The sequence below is a fragment of the Corvus moneduloides genome, chromosome 25, assembly GCF_009650955.1.
Source record: "Corvus moneduloides isolate bCorMon1 chromosome 25, bCorMon1.pri, whole genome shotgun sequence".
Classification (NCBI taxonomy): domain Eukaryota; kingdom Metazoa; phylum Chordata; class Aves; order Passeriformes; family Corvidae; genus Corvus; species Corvus moneduloides.
The window spans coordinates 4805616-4823895 of NC_045500.1; the positions used below are offsets into that span (position 1 = coordinate 4805616).

At 53.7% G+C, this 18280-nt stretch overlaps 1 protein-coding gene across 6 annotated transcripts in view; it reads left to right on the forward strand.

Annotated features, from left to right (window-relative positions):
• The window catches only part of NECTIN1 (nectin cell adhesion molecule 1), a 91769-nt gene that overhangs the window by 52467 nt on the left and 21022 nt on the right, over positions 1 to 18280 (forward strand). Inside the window, exon 6 of one of the 6 annotated variants that reach the window (XM_032134016.1) lies at positions 1119 to 7496. The exons of the other annotated variants lie outside the window; for them this stretch is intronic. Within the exon in view, the coding sequence (XP_031989907.1) occupies positions 1119 to 1660 (542 nt within the window). The 3' untranslated portion in view covers positions 1661 to 7496. Of the gene's footprint in view, positions 1 to 1118; positions 7497 to 18280 lie in introns of those variants that run through there. 6 annotated transcript variants of the gene reach the window in all.

Here is an 18280-nt window from a genome sequence, read left to right on the forward strand (position 1 = left end):
CTGGCTGCACTCTGCTGCTGGGTCTGCACCTCTCCTTGGCTGCTGGGGGGAAAAGTGAAGGCCAGGAAGCTCCAGGGCTGGCAGCCAGGCCTTGGAGGTGGGAGGAGCACTGGGAGAGGTCTCACGTGCAAAGACAAGGCTGCCACCGGGCATTAACCAGGTGCCTGCTGCCTGAATTGGGAGACAGGTGAAGGGCTGAGATAACCATGTGGTGTTGATACCTGCTGGACACGGGTGTTCAACAGGCTCTGAGCTTGGCCAGGGGCTGTAACTGTGCCCAGCAAGGTTGATTGAAGTCCTGCCTCAAACTTTATCTGTGCCAAAGTGTAGGTGTTGAACTGCATGAAAGAGGAGAGAGCTGCTTTCTCATCTCTTTTCTCTGCCTCTTTTTGAGTTATTTATTTATTTTTTTAAATAGGTCAGGGTAACTATAGGAGCAAGATTAGCAGGAGGAGTGGCACTGTGCTGGCCAGGGAAGGGAAAGGAGCAGTGGGAGGGCTGTGTCCTTGTGCTGCAGGGTCAGCACACGGGGTCAGGAGCCAGCAGGGCTCTGAGCAGCCACAGGGCACCTGTGGGTGGAGGATCACAAGGTGCTGCTGCCTTCTGGCCCCAACTGGTTCTCATCTGGGCTGGGATGTGAGGAGAGGGATGCAGAGCTGGTGGGTCCAGCGTGGCATCTCTGTGAGCAGCTCGGTGCCCGCTCTCGGCCGGGGTTTGGGATCTTGCTCCTCACCAGGAGCACTCTCTGGGAAACTGGAACTGGAATTTTGTCACCCGGTAACACGGAGCGCGTCTGGACTCAAGACACGGGGCTGGTGGGATCTGAGCACGCCTGGAGACACCCGGAGGGCTGGGGAGGGGAGATCACTGCTTCCAGCCTGCTGGGCTCCTGCATGAGGCTTGGCCAGCTTGGCACGGCACCTTCCCCTTGCTGAGGCAGAGCTGACCCCTGTGAGGATGCCCCTCTTGCCCTTTCCCCAGTTTTTCCCTTCCCTGTTCCTTACCCTCATCTTCCCACCCCCTCACTCCCCCCAAACTGGCAATGAAAGCATGGAGGGAGGGCGCGTTTCCGCATGGTTTGACACTGTTCCCCCTTCCATCTGTCTTTTCCTACCCAGAATTTCCCTACACCCCGTCTCCAATCGATGATCACAAATCCATGGTGCAGCCGAACATCCCCACACCGGTGATTGGGGGCATAGTGGGAGGCGTCTCGCTGGTCCTGGTGGTGGCCGTGGTGCTCTTTGTGGTACTCCGGCGCCGGCGTCACACCTTCAAGGGTGACTACAGCACAAAGAAGCACGTGTACGGCAATGGCTACAGCAAGGCTGGCATCCCACAGCACCACCCCCCCATGGCCCAGAACCTCCAGTACCCCGACGACTCGGACGACGAGAAGAAGCCGGGCCCCTTGGGCAGCAGCACCTACGAGGACGAGGACGAGGACGCGGGAGGCGAGCGCAAGCTGGGCGTCCCCAAAGCCTACGAGGAGGATGCCAAGAGGCCTTACTTCACCGTCGACGAGGGCAAGGCCCACCCCGAACCTTACGACGAGAGGACACTCGGCTTCCAGTACGACCCCGAGCAGCTCGACCTGGCCGAGAACATGGTGTCGCAGAACGACGGGTCTTTTATTTCCAAAAAGGAGTGGTACGTGTAGCTCCACGCCCCTGCGCTACACTCACACTCACTCACGCTCACGCTCACAAAAAACACGCTCGCGAGCGGTGCCCTCCCTCCCCCGCGGCCCTCCCGGCACACCCACGCACGCCCCGGCCGGCCCCGCACAGACTTTTCGGATGCTCCCAGCAGGATCGGGCGGGGCTGGGGGGTGAGCGGGGAGGGAGGGCGGCTGGCTTTGCTTACGGATCATTTTTTTTGGGGTGGGGCTCGTGCGGGAGGGCGGGAGGTTGGGTAATTATTTTCTCTCGGTTTTTGGTTTGGCTTTTTAATTTCTCTCTTCGACGACTTTCGTCCCCTTCTGTGGTGTTTGTATTGGTCGGTGGCTTAGGTGTTACTCTTTGCTTTAACGACTGTTGCCCAGCCTGTATATTACACTCTGTTTGTGTCTTCATGTCTCAGAGTGCCCTTCCCTCCCCGAGGCTCCCTCCTCCCACTCCCACCCCCCTGAAACACTGGAAATTTGTTTGTATGTTGTCTTCTCTGTTTGTTTTTTAACCTTGGGAGGGGGGCAGGTGGGCTGTCCATAGGACAGGGGCCAGGAGAGTTTATGGCAATGGAAACATAGGTGCCATTATCAGGTGAATGGATTTTGGGGGTTTTTTTCCCCTAATTACTTTTTTTTTCCGGTGGGGTCTGGGTGACACTCCCATTGCCTGCTGCACACCTGGAGAGATTCACACCCAGTTTTTAATGACTCAATGAAAGGAAAATGAGGAGAAAGGGGGGAAAAATAGCCCTAGACCAAACCCCAGGTGCAGGGGCTGATAGCAGAGCAGGGAAACAAAACTGCCATTTTCCTCCTACAATTTATTATCACCTGGCTTTTCATTTTTCTGTCTTTGTTTGAGTGTGCTTTTAAAAGAAAGAAAAGGAGTATTTATTGCTGACATTTTTCCCCCTGTGATGGCTCAGAGAAAGGCTGGCTCTTTTTGTTCTTGTTGCTGTTGTTGTCGCTGGTACCAGCCACAGAGCAGTTCACCAGGGCACATCCACTGGGGAAGGGACCAACTGAGGACACTTTGCTTCCACACATTCACTGCCTTCAGCTCTGCTCTGCACACCCTGCCAGGGCAGGACCAGCCCCCGAGGTTTATTTTATTATACCACTAAGACTTAATTGTCATGTGTTTACACTTTGTTTTTTATTCTGGTCAGAGCACGGGGGTGCTTCTCTCTCCCTCTTTCTCTCTCTCTCTCTCTCTCTCTCCCCTAGCAACAACCCCAGCCCGTGGCTGCACCACATAGCTGGCATTGATTGCCACTTTTCCAATATCACATCCCTCTCCTGAGCACGGGCTTGGCAGACAGGGTAGGAGGGACTGAGCTTGGGGTATTGATCTCGCCCTCCTTGCCTTGAGCCACGACGTTGTGCTGGGGAGGTTTGGATTGCTGCTATCTCTGCTCTGTGGATAAATGGGATTCCAGACTTCAGGGCCCTCTGTCTCACACCGACCATCTCCAAATTAGATTCACTGGGTTGGGGCTTATTTTTCTTCTTGTGGGTTATATTTTTTTTTTTTTAATTTGATGTATAAATAAATCTTTTGTTTGAAAAGAAATCCCCAGTTTTTTTGTATTATCATGCACATCTAAAAATAGCAGGACTAATTCTCCTCCTGCCTTACCCGCTGGGTTTTGTTCCACAGCGGCAATCCTGCTGCAGAAGGGAGGAGGGTGCAGAGGGAGACCCACACGGATGAGTCAAGGTCAGATCTCTGATCCAGGCAGCCTCCAAAGCTTTCCTTCCCCGTGAGGTGCTCAGTGCAGACCTAGGAGAGCTCAGCCTGAGCCATGCCCAGTTTGCTGTGATTGCATTAGTGGGGTAGGGCAGTGGGCAATCCAATTGTAGGGCTGTAATCTCTCCGCGGTTCCTGCCAGCCCCTCAGGCTTCCTGGCTTCTGGCACAACAGCCACATGCCACAGGAAGGCTGCTCTGTGTCCTCTCAGAGCCAGGGCAGGCAGAGATTCCCTCGGGATCCCTTAGGCTGAACCGTCCCAGGTCTGTCCGCTGCCACCGGGAGCACCCTGCTAGCAAGAACCCCCCCAGTAAAGGAAATAAAACCTCTTAACATCTCTCCAAATCTCTGATTACTGATGATTAGCGGTGGGAATGACTTCCCTGCAGTGCCTTGGGAGAGCAGCACACAAAGGGCTTTGATTCCCCAGAGGGAGAGCCTGTAATCTGGATCAGGGCAGAGCCTGCACAGTGTGTGGTGCAGGGAGAATTCCCAACAAAGTCCATCTCTGAAGTGAATAATCCTTCAGATCTGGATCCCACAACCAGGCTCCGAGCAGGACAGTGACAGTGCCTGCAGCGCCAAACTCTGGGTGGTCATCAGCAGGCACAGAGTGAGATCAGTGGCACAGACCCTCCCCTGCAGATTTCCCCCAGCACCCTGGGAGGAGGTGGCTTTGGAAGAAAACAACCTTTTATAAAACCTGCAGGGTCCGGCAGGGATTCTTCACGTGCAGGCAGAGGCCACTGCTCAGGTCTGGCAGATTCCCACCACACTGACCCCACAGCTCTGTGTCCTGAAGAGCAAAGGTGCAAAGCCAACGGGGCAGAAGGCCTGGGAGAGTTCAGGATGGTGTGGCTGTCCCCAAGTTCAGGGATGACTGAAGAAACCCTAAGAAATCTGCTTTGGGAGTTAATTACTTCGCCTTTGAAGGTGTCATTTTTTGAGCTGTAGCTTCCTTGGCTTATTTATTGCCCGTTCACACACTGCCCACTTCGTGGGGGCTCAAAAAGCCAGTGGGATCCAGGGAAAGGAAAGGAGAGAGTGGAGCAATGTGGAATTTCCAAGCTAAAGCCTATGCACGGTTCCCTTCCTGCTGCAGCACTTCTTCCTGCCCAGTACTGCACCAGCCCAAAATCAGGACTTAGCTCAGCCACTTACCTCCTCAGAGTGGTTCCGAAAAGGGGTCAAATGATCATTTTTCATCCAGAGCTTGGAGTGGAAGGTCCTTAGACAGCGTTGCCTGGCACAGCAGCGAGGCACCCTGCGAGTTCAAGGTTCAGTGCTGCATTTCTCTCATCCTTGAGCTCTCCAGCATTGCTCCCCTGGCGCAATTATCGCCACAGCCACGGAGAAATGCCACCTCTGCTCCGTCATTTGCTTCTTGCTGTCCCTTGCAAGGTCAGCTAGATGGCCAAGAGACTCTTGGGGTGGTAATTAGCTGAGTGATTAGCCATTAATCCATAGCAAGGTGGAAGAAAAAAGAAGTGTGGGGGAAGAAAATCAGATTGATGCTTCATCTGAGGGCTGTTTGGGTCCAGTAATAGCATCGCTGCCTTCTCTGGGTTGAATTGCTCTGAGGGGGCCCTTGAAGGGAATTAGATGAGATTTTCCACCATCATCCAGCAGAAAGTGAGATCTGTCCCTCCCTGCGTGCAGGGCTGAGCTCAGGAGAGAGGCCAAAGGGAAGAATCACCTGCATCCTGCTCCCAGGAGCTTCTGCAGGAGGGGAATGTGCTGGGACCGTGCAGGGCCCACCAGCAGGGCCAGCCCGGGCTGTTCTGTGCTCTGGTGATGGTGTCACTTGTCCCTTTGTGCCCCAGTGTCCCTCAGTGGGCAGATTCTGTCAGGCTGGAGTGCCACACATGAGCTCACAGGCCGGGCCACCTCTCTGGGACCCTCAGGCTGCCTCGAGTGAAAAATCCCCTGCTTCTCCACCCCCCCGGCATCAGAGGTGCTAAGGAGGTGGAAAATGCCCCTGTGGGACCTGGCAAAGGAGTGGGAGCTTCCAGTTGGGAGAGGGAAGCTGTCCAGGGGCCTCCTCCCCTCCACCTCGGTGCTAGGGAGCAGCTGCTCCCCAGGAAATGTCCCATCTCACACCAGTCCCAAACTGGTTTGCCCCACTGGCTGTGCCTGGGCTGCTTCTCTGCCTTCACATGGCTCAGGGCTGGGTGTCAGTGCCTCATCTCCTCCCTCCGAGGGATCATTGTCCAGGAGGGATCCCTGCGCTGGGTTTTGCCAGGGAGCAGAGACATCAGCATGGTGCTTTTCCTTTTCCCAGCCCTCATCCTGAATGGCAAAGCTTGTGGTACCTCAGGGTGGGTGGGGAAGCTGAGCAGGCAGTGAGAGAGAGGTCAGCGACCCGAAATTCAGGTGAATTTGGGCCAATCCCCCATGTCCTTCCCGGTGTGAATTCAGGGAGCTGTGCAGGCAAACATATCCGTGTCACAACCCACAACGAGCCCGTGCTTTATGTACAAAGACACCACAGCTATTTCCCTGCTGGGGCTTAACTCCAGGATTATTCATTGCAATTCACCCTAGTGATGTTATTTTCCCTTATTTAATTACCAGGTTTGTTGTTTTTTCTCCCCCTGTTAAATCATTTTCATTCAAGCAGGGGGGGAGAAAATAAATTAAGGTAAAAACAACCTGAAGATTTCCACGTGAAATAAATCAACTAAACTGAGATGGTTGCACCAAATTGATTGCAAAGACTTGAGGGACAAAGGGAGCCATTTTCCTGATGTTGAGTGAAAAAGAAACACAACAACAGTTCAGCAAAAATCACGGCGGGTCAGGGAGAGAGAGATTCCAAAGATTGATCTCGAGGCAATTAGAGAAGGGAGCGAGATTGGAATGGGAGCTGCTGCTCTGCTTGGCCGTTCCCCTTTGCCACGCACGCACACGCAGATTTTTGGGGGTTTGGGTACCCGATGAGGTGGGGGGGAAAACCCCCTTGCCCTTGTGGGGGTCAGATGTGTCATTCCTGCAGGCTCTGAGGCTTCCCAGTGTGGAAACAGGGGGATCCCGGTTTGCCAGCAGGTTCAAATCCACTTTTAAGTTTGCCTCCACCTCTGCTGTTGCAGCACTGAAGTTTTGGGTCTGTGCGGGCTGTGGGGACAGGGGGCACTGCCAGCAGCGTGTGGCTGCTGCCTGTCCCTTTTTTCTGAGGTGTGAAGCAGCACCTCACCCTCCCCACCCTGCACTCACTGCCCTCCTCCCATCCCCTTCACACCCAAGGAAATCTGCTGTGGGTTTGAGCTTTTCCTTGGGAGAAGCAGGGCAGTCCTTGGGACAGGGGAGGCTGTGAAGGTCTCGGGTCCCTCCCCATCACCCCCAAACTCACCCCAGGGGTGGGGGACCAAGGGCAGAGGGGCTGGGGGAGAGCAGGGGGGGCTCAGCCCATCAGCAAGGGAAGGAAAGCCAAGCCTTAGAGAGGAGGCTGAGCTTGGATTTGGGACCAGGGAGATTTTCCCCATGTGATTCCCCGGGGGTGAATGTAAGGAGCACACGGAGGCAGATCCTCCGCTAGCAGACGCTGGTGTTGGTGGAGGGACTCTCGCTGAGGATCTGAATTTTCTTTTCTTTGGCCTTTCTCTTTTTTTAAAACATGATTCCTCAGCTCCAGTGATTTTCTCTCTTTTTCTTCGTCCTCTGGCTGTAATGATCATTGTGGAATTAAAACTGCAGACAGACAAACAAACAACCCCAACCCCACTTCTTTTCTTTTTTTTCTCTTTTTTTTTTTTTTTTTTGGTAATCTGTGTTGTAAGTGCTTTTGTAAAAAACAAAAATTAAAAATAATAATAATAATTATGTAATGGACTTTTATGATTTTGGTTTGGTTTTTTTTGTTTGTTTGTTTTTTTTTTTTTTTTTGGTTGTTGTTTTCCATCCTTTGTAATTTGTTCATTTGGAGTCCTGGGGTGGGGGGGGGGTTATTTTCATGGTTATAATTTGTGTGGGTAGGGTGTTGCATCACCCTTCCTTTTACTTGTACAAAAAACAAATAGTGGCTCAGCTGTGGAAAAAAAAAAATGTACTTTTTTATAAATAAAGAATTTTAAAAAAAGAGACCTTCTCCTTTTTGGTGCATCCGTGGCTGCGTCGTCGTGCACTCAGTGACTGAGAGCTGTGAGGGGAGTCACAGCAGCAGGAATGGCACCTGCTCTCCAATGGTTTGGGTTGGAAATATCCCAGGATACGCTGTATTTTTTGGAAATTCCAAATATTTGTATTTGTATTTTGGAATGGGAGTTGCTTGCAGGTGAAGGCTGAAGGTTAAGGGTTGAGAGATTTCCAGAATAGCAATGAGCTGGAGAAGGTGGACTGGGAACGACTGGGTTTGCCACTGGCGTGGTGGTTTCGTGTGGAATTCTTGGACAGCAGGTTCAGGATAGGCTAAAGGAAGCTGGAAGCTCTTCCTTTTGTTGATGTAAACAGTGAAATTGCTTGGCTGAGGCCCAAAGCTAACCTGAGCTAAGAAAAATAAATGGTTAGAAAAACAGGGCAGAAAAATCCATCCAAAAATCTGTGAAGAGTGAGGCCGAGTGTCTGTGGCTGAGGAAGTTCTCACTGCTGGCTGCAGCAGATGGGACAGGCTATTGGGAAAATGTCAATATTTCCCTAGAAATGTGGAATTAGCTGGTGTCAGGGACACAGGAGGGACACAGGAGGATGTTTTCTGGTGCCACACGTGCCTGCCATGGCAATGGTGCTTCCAAACCCTCTGCAGGCTCAGGGGGGCTCAGGGTGAGCGGAGCCACGGCACATCCCCGCGTCCCTGTCACTGCTCCCTGCCCTGGGAAGGACGCTTTGCCTTTCCTTTCCCCAGCTCCCTGCCTGTGCACGGATGCTACAAAGGAATCCTTGTTCCCAGAGATCAAGGCCGGGCTTTTGTCAGGGAGGGAGGGACAAGGCAGGCGGGAGATCAGAGGGAGCGTTCGTGCTGTCCCTGCACTGAGCCCAGCAGACCCTCTGCCATTGCCCTGGGGAAGCAGGATACTCCCTGGGAAGGGGGTTTTGCACCCAACTGGAGCACGTGGGTGATGTGCTGGAGGCCTGAACCTAAATCTGACCCAAACCCCAGTGTTCCCCATCACGGAGGGAGAGGGATGCTGACCCAAATTCGGACTTGAGCTGATCTCCATGAGCTGGAGGGAGTGGGAAGTGTTCAGAATTAGGCTGGGAAGGAGTGGTTTGGTCCCTGGGGCTTGTGCCAGAGCAGCAGGAGGCCGGGACCAGGGTGGTGATCAGTGCCCTGTGTGCAGCCTGGCAGGAGAATCCTCCAGCCCCTGTGCTGCTCACGGAGCCAGGTCTCAGTCATTCTGCTTTGGGAGGCATTGGAGAGAGCCCTGGGAATCCTTTCCTTGTGAAAGAGGAGGAAAAGCCAGGCTTTAAGGTGACATGGGGAGTTGTGAGCACTCTCTGGGCTGTGTCCATCTCTCCTCCTATTTTCCCCCTCTCATTTCCCCGTTAGCCATGGCGAGTGCTGGAAGCGCAGCTTTCCTTCAGGAGTGACCATGGCTCCTACAGAACCAGCTCTCAGCAGCTGCCTCAGCCACTGCAGCCAAGTTTGGGGGCGGGGAGGGACAAAAGCAGCACTGGGGAGCTGGGGCTAAGATGGGAAGAAGGACAGGAGGGGCTGTCTTGGCTGGGATGAGCCCCTGGGAAATGCTGCTCCGCTTTCCCAGGCCAGGCCTTAAGAGTTCAGCGATGATGGATAAAACCCATGGCCTGGGGCCTCTTCTCAGCAGCTCAGGTTGCAGGGGGCTGAAGGCAGCAGGAGCAGCCCCCCAGGCAGTGCCCCCAAGGATTGGGTTTCTCTGGAACCAAACAGAAACACGTTGGGGGTGTGGGAGTGCCAGAGGTGCCTGCAGCCCATGGAAACATGGCAGCATGGCTTGGATCCCTTCTCCAAGCCACAGCCCCGCAGGAGAGCCCTGCTGGCCCCAAAAGGGGCTGCAGAGCCCTGAGCAGCGGCAGAGGGGCGAGGCAGGAGCGGGATCAGGGCAGGAGGAGATGAGGCAGAGGTTTGTGGCTGGTGTGCGCTCAGTGCTGAGCGTGGGCCAGAGCAGAGTGGGATTCAGCTCCCTGGAACTGGGAGATGAATTCAGGGCTGGAATGTCCCTGGTGGAGGTGCAGAGCCCGGGTCCCGTCCTGGGCACGCCATCAGCTCTCCTGGCTGCAATGGGGTTTTACTTCTGCCCGTACAAAGGAGTTGGAGAATGATTTGTGGTGAGGAAGAGACTGCCCAGGGTAGTCAGGGAATTTCCAGGGAACCTGCCCGATATTCCCAGCACAGACCTGGGATTAACACCTTGCACAACACCCAAAACCACGGGGATCTCCCAGGGATCCACAGGATCAGAACTGGAAGTGCAGGAGCCAAAGGGCTCCAGCAGACTGAGGGAAAGGCAGGGACTGGGAGATGTTAAACCAGGGAAGGGGCACTGGAAACAGGTCAGGTCACTGAAATACGTGACCCTCAATCCCAAATTCCTTGTGAGGTGAGAGGCAAGTCCTGCTCCAGTTCAGCTCAGAGCACTCAAGGTCACACACAGCCCATTAAATCTCCTCCAGCTACTGCTGGATAAATGGAACCAAGAGAAACTCCCGGTGCAGGCTGAATTACTTGTAGCAACAAATATGTTTGATTAGGGTTGGTGGTTTTTTTATTTTTTCATTTTCCAATTATTTGCAATCTCCAGTTTGATTTGTATGAACATATTTGTTGGAGGAAATTGCTTTATGCAAATGGATTCCAGCTGAGGGACCTGTGACACCAGAAGTGCTGTTGAGCCTCAGATGCCCTCAGTGGTGCCTGGCAGAAGGCAAGGGGGGCTAGTTCTCTCCTCCTCCTCCTCTTCCTCCTCCTCCTCCTCCTCTTCTTCCTCCTCCTCCTCTTCCTCCAAACAAGGCATTTCACAGCCTTCCCAAGACATGTTTAGATGCAGCCTGGCTTTAGAGAGCATTCACAGAACAAGGCTCAGCCTGTAAAAAAAGAATAAAAAATGGATGCGTGTTGCACTGCTGGAATTTCACATCCTAGCGAGCAGAAATCAGAGAGCCAGGCTGATATTTCCACCTGAAATGTAGGTTAAAAATGTTGTATCACCCTCCAGGGGCTGAATTATTGAAAGGCAGTGATTTATGGATACCTGCCATCCGAGCTGCTCCCTTCACCTCGGCAGCCGAGGTGCATGTGGCCTGATGTGACTAAGCCCGGCTCAAGGTGAGTTAGGGACGCTCCCTCCTCCACAGATTTCACAACTGCTGGACCAGACCCAGGTCCTGGTAGGAAGCAGGCAGAGGGTTTTGTCTGAATGGTTTGGAATTTGGGGAGGAAAATGGCTTGAATGTGAGCAGTAAATGGTGTTTGTCTGCTTCTGTGCAGAAGACACTGTCCTGTGGTTTGCTGGGGAGCTCAGCGCTGGCTAAATCCAGGGAGGTGATTAGGGATCAAATCCTAATGGATCAAAGGGAGCTGTGAGAGGAGGGGGATTCACTTTTTCCTGGTTTTCAAAGGTGCACCTTCCCTCCCTCTGCCCACCCCGAGCCACTGCTCACCCCATGGAGGGAGGGTGAGGGAATGTTTCCATCTCTCCCTTTTCCCCCTGTCCCTGCCAAACTCCTGCCAGCCTGATTTCCTCACGGTTTGGAAAAGAAATTTGCCAGCTTCACACCTGTCAGGTTTAACTGATTGCACGTGGCGTGGAGGGAGGGAGGGAGGGGAGGAGGGAGTCCATCCGTATGGCTCCGCTCGCCGGGGGAAATTCCTCCACTCCTCGAGGAATCAATGCCTCATTTCCAGCCTCATCCCACTGTCCTGCTGCAGCTCCCAGTCCTTCCAGTGACCATGTCCCCATAACAATGGACAGTGGCTCTCTGCTGGCACACAGCTCTGTCCACCCAGGGAGCTGATCCCACCCCGAAACGCCCGTCCCAAGGTCCATAATTGCCCCAGTGTGCCCAGCCCAGCTGCTGCCAGCTGTGCTCTGAATGCTGCAGCTGTCTGGGGTTATGAATGGAATGGGAATGGGGTGGGAATGCCAAGTCGGAATGGCTCGAGTAAACACTGCCCAGGAATAATGGCATGGGGGGCTTTGCAACGGGGAGGAATCGTAATTAAATAGAAATTAGTTACTTAAATGGTCACTTCCTGGGGTTTCGCTGACGTCCGATTAACTGAACTTTTAATTTGCATAAGCAATAAATGTTTAATTATGTTATTAATATATTTGAGTTGAGGCGCTTATGGGGTTTTATAATTGGCATTTAACTAGATAGTTCCAGCACATTAACGGGTGTTTTATAGCTCCGTGTGAGCTTCCCCAATTATAGCTGACCTAAAAATTTGCTTGGAGGACCTACCTTAAAAGTGTTACCTGAGCAACAGAACGGGGGGAGGCGAAGAGGAGGGTGTTGGAGCCTGTCCCCAAAAGGAGGGATGTGCACAGGCACCCTCCACAGAGGCCCTGAGACCCCGGTCCCATCCCCAGGATGTCCTTTCCTCAAGGGCCTGTGTCGCAGAGGGGTCACCTCCCCTCTCCTGGCACCCAGCTGAGCCCAGAGGCTGCCACCCAGCAGGGGATTGGGGTGGGGAGAAGGAGATTTAGAGATGGGGAGGGCTTGTTCTGGGTTGGGGAGTGACCTTTTGACTGAGCAGCTCTGGCAGCCTCTGTGTTCCACTCCCAAATCCTGTCAGTCATTCTAAATCTATTTTCCATCCCATCTCTACGCTCGCTTTGATGACTTGACTGGTTTAGTAGGCAAAAAGTGACATTGTGTTTGACTGACAAGGCCCATTTCCCATGAACCTTTAGACTGGCATTGATTATATTCCTGCCTTTTAATTCTTTATTAACTGGAGCCTGTATTTGCATTTTCTGTGGTGCCAGGACATCACCCCATAGGATTCAAGTCATTCTCTGTGCCCTCCTCCATTCTGCCAGAATTTAACCTTCTCAAATTTAACTATTTTAACAAATAGTAAAAAACCAACAGCAGTGAGTTAGGAATCTCCTCAGCTGAGTCTTCCAGCCCCTCTGTTTGCTCGTAATAAGTGGAGTATCCAAGGAGATGGTGTCCAGCGAGCTCCTCAGCCTTGTCATCCTCAAACACAGGGAAATTGTTTTGTCGTCTCAGAAGCCACGAACAAATGTGTGCCGGTCTCCAGAGACAGATCATGAGCAGTTATTCAAATCTTCTGCCTTTTCTGAATCATTGCAGCCCTCTTGACCGTGTCCACCTGCTGGAGTGCCTATGAACGGTGCAGGGATGTTGTTTATTCCTGCTGTATCCCCAGGGTAAGCCTGGCTTTTGTATCCAGGGCCTGTCCGTCAGCTTCTCTGTCCTGCTGACTGATTGCTCCCTTTCCTGCTTTTCCATTCGATCCATTCTGGAGAAGGGGGAAGCTCCCTGTGTCCGAGCTGACAAACACCCCGCTGAGTGAGGCTCATTAGGTGAGGGGAGGTGGGGAGGTGCGTGAGGCGTCTTCCAATGCCCTTAACGGGAGGGAGAAATCAGGAAAAGGGTCGGGAATGTGAAGTCTGAGTTGTTTTCTGCATCAGGTCGCTCTCCTGGAGCAGGATTGGGTGGGGACAGCTGGGGGCACCAGGGCAGGGGCAGTGAGAGTCCTGGAAGGTGTGGGGGGTGCAGGAGGGGAGGCAGCAGGTCAGAGCCACAGGAGCATCCAGCAGCTCCATCCTCTCACACCTGGCAGCTCCCTCCCTGCTCCAGGAGGCTGCAGAGTCTGGATTGCCGCAGCTCTCAGGGGATTTGGGGAGAAGAGAAAAGGAAGGGGGTGTGAGGAGCAGCCTGGAGCCCTCCCTGCTGCTGCAGCTGCCAGGGGACAGCAGGAGGACTGTCCCCTGTCCCTGCGCTTCTGGCCAGGTGGCAGGGAAGCAGAGTAGCTCCTCCTCACCCTGCCCTGCATCCCCTGGGTGCCTCCGCCCGGATGCGAACGGGAGGTGAGCTCATCCTTTGGAGACATCCAGGACACAGCTGCCCGGTGCTGTAAACACCCCGATGGCAACGGGAGACAAACACGGCCCGGGGCACATGGCCAGGCAGAGTGAGACGTTCCCAGGAGTGCTGCTGGCGATTGTTGAGCAAATTAACTCTATTAACACAAATGATGAGAGTCTGAGCTGCAGTTCCTGGGCCTTCTATCTGACAGAATTCATCTGGTGGCTGCTTGTAACAGCGTGACCTTAATGGACTCATCAAGGGAGCCGGGCTGGATCTGTGGCTGAACACGGGTTTGGGAGCACGCTGTGCTCTGGGCAGGCTGCTGAGAGCAGGACAGGCACACTCTGGTGTAATGGGCTGCAGGATCCGGCCCCTCCATCCTTCCAGGAGAGGCAATTTCAAGTGCCATCACCTCCTCGAAACTGTGCGGCAGAAGAAATAAATTACTAAAGGGATTTGATTGTTCATTACTCTGCCAAGCTGCAAGGAAATGAAGCAGAACTAAAATTAAGGGCTGTGAGGAAGAGGAAACGCCAGAGAACATTTCCCTTCTTCTCCAGGCTCATCTTCTCCCCCAGAACAGGCTGGGGTGCTCCCCATCCTGCAAGGCCCTGGCTGTGGGAGGCAGGGGGGTCTGTGGGGTTGGCCAAGTGAGGTGGGGAGAGGGCAGGGGGGTTTGGGGTGGATTAGTGGCAGCAAGGTCCTGTTTGCCCCCTCTTTGCTACAGTGGCACAGAGAAGAAAAACCAGGCCAGGCAGAGGAATCTCTGTTGGAGCTCCCACAAGAATTCTGCAGAATCCTCATCCCTGCTGGATCCCATGGGGTTAACACCCTGCTCCCACTGCTGCAGCCAAACCCCATCCTTGTCAGTGGCCACTGGCAGCACAAAAAGGGAGGTCACCAGGGGCTAGGGCCACATTCCAGACATGTTTTTGCGGCCAGCAGCTCTTTAACCAGATGTTATTTGACCAAGGATGGTGCTTCCTGCAGGGGAGGAGAGGAGAGGGACAAACTGGTCACAACTGGACAGAGCCTTGCATGGCAAAGCCATTCCCTGGCTGGAATGTGTGTGAAATCCCCGCTAAAGCCAAGCACATCCCAGTGTCCACTTCAAAGCAGGCACCCCAGGGAGGGCTGGATCCGCTCACCACGCTTCCAGGCTCTCCCAAAACCTCATCAGAGGCTGGAGAGTGGCTTGAAAAGCCTCAAAGTGCCAGTTGGGCTGGCAAAAATGACAGAGGGAAGGAAAGTGGTCAGGGATCTTCAAGGGATGCTGTGATCAGTACCCAGACGGGGAGGGTGGCCGTGCTGGGAACGAGCTGAGGGCCCAGGGGATACCCAGATTCCTGGGCTTCAGTGGAGGGGAATTAGAGAGGGGATAGAGGCATCCCTGCTTGTGGGAGGGAGAGAAAGGACAATGCACAGGGGTCAGGGGAATTATTTTAACCACCCTTGGGGACACTGTTTTTTGTCCCCATCACACACAGTAAAACCAGGACGCTCCCAGCACCCCTTTGCAGGGACCAGCAGCACCATGTGGGAGGTGAGCAGCACATTTTGGGGGCCCAGACTGTGCAGAGGGGGATTTCCAGGGACATGAGGCATTTTCAGGATCGCAGCCATGCCTTGGCACTCGCCTGTGTGGTGGCTGATTGTGTAAGTGAGAGTTACATCAACAAACACCCCAATGGGAGAGGCTGTGATGGCTCTGAAAATTCCATCTGACTTATATCAGGGCATGGAGGCAGAAGAAGCAGCTCTGCCTTCATTTTGGTGTTTAACCTTTAGCTGGCTGCGCTGCAAAATGTGGAATAGGTCAAGATTATCTCGAGTCAGGATGTTCCTTGCTGTCAGATCTTTGTAGGCTTTCAAGCCTAATCAGGAAGAAAGGAGACCTAATCAGGGGAACAGGCAGCATCCCCCAGCCAAGGACATCCTGGAAATAACAAGTTTTAAGGATGTGGTAAATGAAGATGTTGTTGTCTATCAGTGGAACAGACAGCAGATAGCATTCCTTTCTCCAGGACCTCCTGGAAGTTACAAGCCTTAAGGATGTGTTAAATCAAGATGTTGATGGATGTCTGTGTGTACATTGCTAATTTGGCAAATTATTCGAGGTCTCTGCATCCCATAGCTGAGCTTTCTTAATTATAAATCTGAAAATCACATCAAAAAGACCCTGCCCAGGTGAAAACCTTCCCCCTGAGCATGAGTAGAAGTCTGCTGGGGTCGCATAATTCACATGGGAATCACTAACATGATGCTTTTCTCTCCAGGTGAAGCCCAGACACTCCTCCTGCTCAGAAAACCCTGCCAGCCACCTTTGCTAACCAAATAATTCACCTTCCCTGAGCTGAGGTCCAGCTGCCCCTGTGCCTCTCCCCAGATGAGCAGCACTCGGTGGCAGAGCTGGGTCTGGATCCGGAGGGGGGGAAGTGCTGCTGCAAACCCCGTGGAGTGTGGGTTTGTGCTTGCACAGGGCAGAATCTCCCTGTCAAGTGCAGCCTGCTCACCTCCCTGCAGTGAGGGAAGGTCTGAGCTGGAGCAGGGTCTGAGGGGGCCTGGGTAGGAGCAGAATGAGCTGCTCTGTTCCCGTTTTCCTCCTCGCTTCAAACCAGGACCAAAGCAAGGGCTGTGAGGATTTTGGACCCAGGGAATGCTGCTGCTGAAGGGCTGAAGGCTCTTCAGCCTCACACACTCATGGTCCAGTGCCACTGGAGCAGCTTTCCCAGCAGAGTCTTGCCCTCCTTAATCCCTTTTATCCTCTGGCTGCTTGGCTGTCCCTGGAAGGGATTCACTGAACATGCACAGCCCAGAGAGCGGCCCCCAGAGAAACCCACCCCACCTCTCCTCCCGCAGACTTCAGATCCCTTTAAAACCCCCAGTGCCTTGCCAGCCCTGCTGTTTATCCTCCCTTTTGGCCTATCAGCTCCACCAGCTCGGCTCGGGCTCTCCTGGGAGCAGCTTTCCATTAACCCTTTGCAAACAAAAGGCATCACAGCACGGCTGGGGACCAGCTTGTGCCTGGGGGTGTGTGTTCTACTGGAGCGTGTCTCAAATTAGCCAATCCTGCTCCTGCCTTCAGAACCAAACCGGGGAAGTATTTGTTCTGCCAAGCTTTTCAACTCGGTTTAATTTAGCTCTGTGAACTTGTCTCAGGCTCCCTGGAATGTGTCAGGTGGGGTGTATTATAAATATGCATCATCTGAGCTCATTGTCTCGCTCAAAGGAGCAGCAGGCGGAAAGAGTCCGGCAAAGACTCCTTCCAGCAGGTCAGGGTGACAATCCAGGTTGGGGACGGGCTTAATTTGGGCTGTCACTGCACGGGGACAGGGTGCTTTGCTGTAAATGCTGTGAGCAGGGATGGATGGAGCACCGAGGTTACACTAAATCCAGCAAGGCTGGCTGCTCCAGGAGCTTCGGAACTGCCAGCACAGAAGAGAAGGATCACAATCCCTTCCCGTGGCTCTGCAACGTGGCTGTGAGCAAGGCAGGCCCTTGCTGAGTGCCTCAGCCAGCCATAAAATAGATGGGGATTTGCTCGGTGTGGGGAGGTGATAAATGGGAAGGGAACCTTGCTTTGGAATTGGCTATGGGTGCAGGCAGATCTTTATCAGAGGTGTTGTGTGCTGTGCGGTGGTTTGCTGGGAAGCAGAGAGGGATCAGGTTGGATTTAGGAGGGGGCAAAGACAGGACAAGGGTGTGCAGCTCTCTTGGAGCAAATTAGCTCCACTCACAGCTGCTGTAAATCAGCCCTGAGACTGGCCCAGCTTCCAGATTCACCTGGGGGATGCTGGTCAGCACCTCAGCAATGAGAGAGAGCTCAGGCTCTCCTTGGGGCTGCTGAATTCATGGCAGACACTCAGAACAGAGAAAATGTCAGAGAGCCAGTCCTCTCCCCCAGATGAAGCCTTCCTGCCTGCCCAGACCCCATCCCACGGCTCTGCTCCTCCCCACCTGCTCAGGATGTCACTGTGGGTGCACTAAGTGCAGAATGAGCTGTCTGAGCCCAGCTTTACAAAACCAATCCTAGACAGGCCCAGACCCTTGGTGGGGATGTAGCACATCCCATTCCCAAGTTCTGATCCCAGGAACAGCCAGGCTGCTTCACGACCCCAATGTCCCAGCAAATGTCCCAGTAAACGTCCCAGTAAACGTCCCAGCCACCCCAGCAGCTCTGAGGGAAGAGACCTCATTTCCAAAACTGGGACGCCCATCTCTCCTTTCCTTTCACAAATTCCTCCACACCAAGAGCCAGTGAGTCATTCCCGCTGTGCCATACCCTTCCCTGGATGCTTTCCAGTGGATCCATCTCTGCCTGGCTGCACGTTGCCTTGGGGAACATCTCTCTGGCTCTCCCGCAAGCTGCTTGTCCCGCTGTGCCTCGGTGATTACTGACGGCTGCTCCCCGCAGCTGCACCGTGTCACCGCGTGGGGATGGCTCTGTCCCTTTGTCTCTCCGCCGGGAAACGCTGCCCTGGCTCTTGGCAGCGAGTCACAGCCACAGCCACCAGCCCCGGGGCTGTTTGGGCTGTTGGGACAAAGGGTTTGTCATCGCCTTTAGCTCTGTGCCGTGACCGCATCCCGCCGGGACACACATCCGTGTCCCGCGGGCATCCCTCATTCTCTGGGAGCTGGGAGCAACTGGCAGCCTTGGAATGTGGCTTAACTGAGCTCTGGGGCTGGTGAATCGCGGTATCAGCACCTCGCAGAACGTTTTAGTGGGGCTGGTTGGTGCAAAGATCTTCCTCTGCTGGCGGCTCCTTTTGGAGAGGCACGCACACGCCATCAGGTGACTGGGAATGATGCATCGTGGAGAGATAACCACTTCCCTCCCTTCCCTGGGTCTGCCTCCATCTCCAGAAGAGCCGTGGGAGAACAAAGTA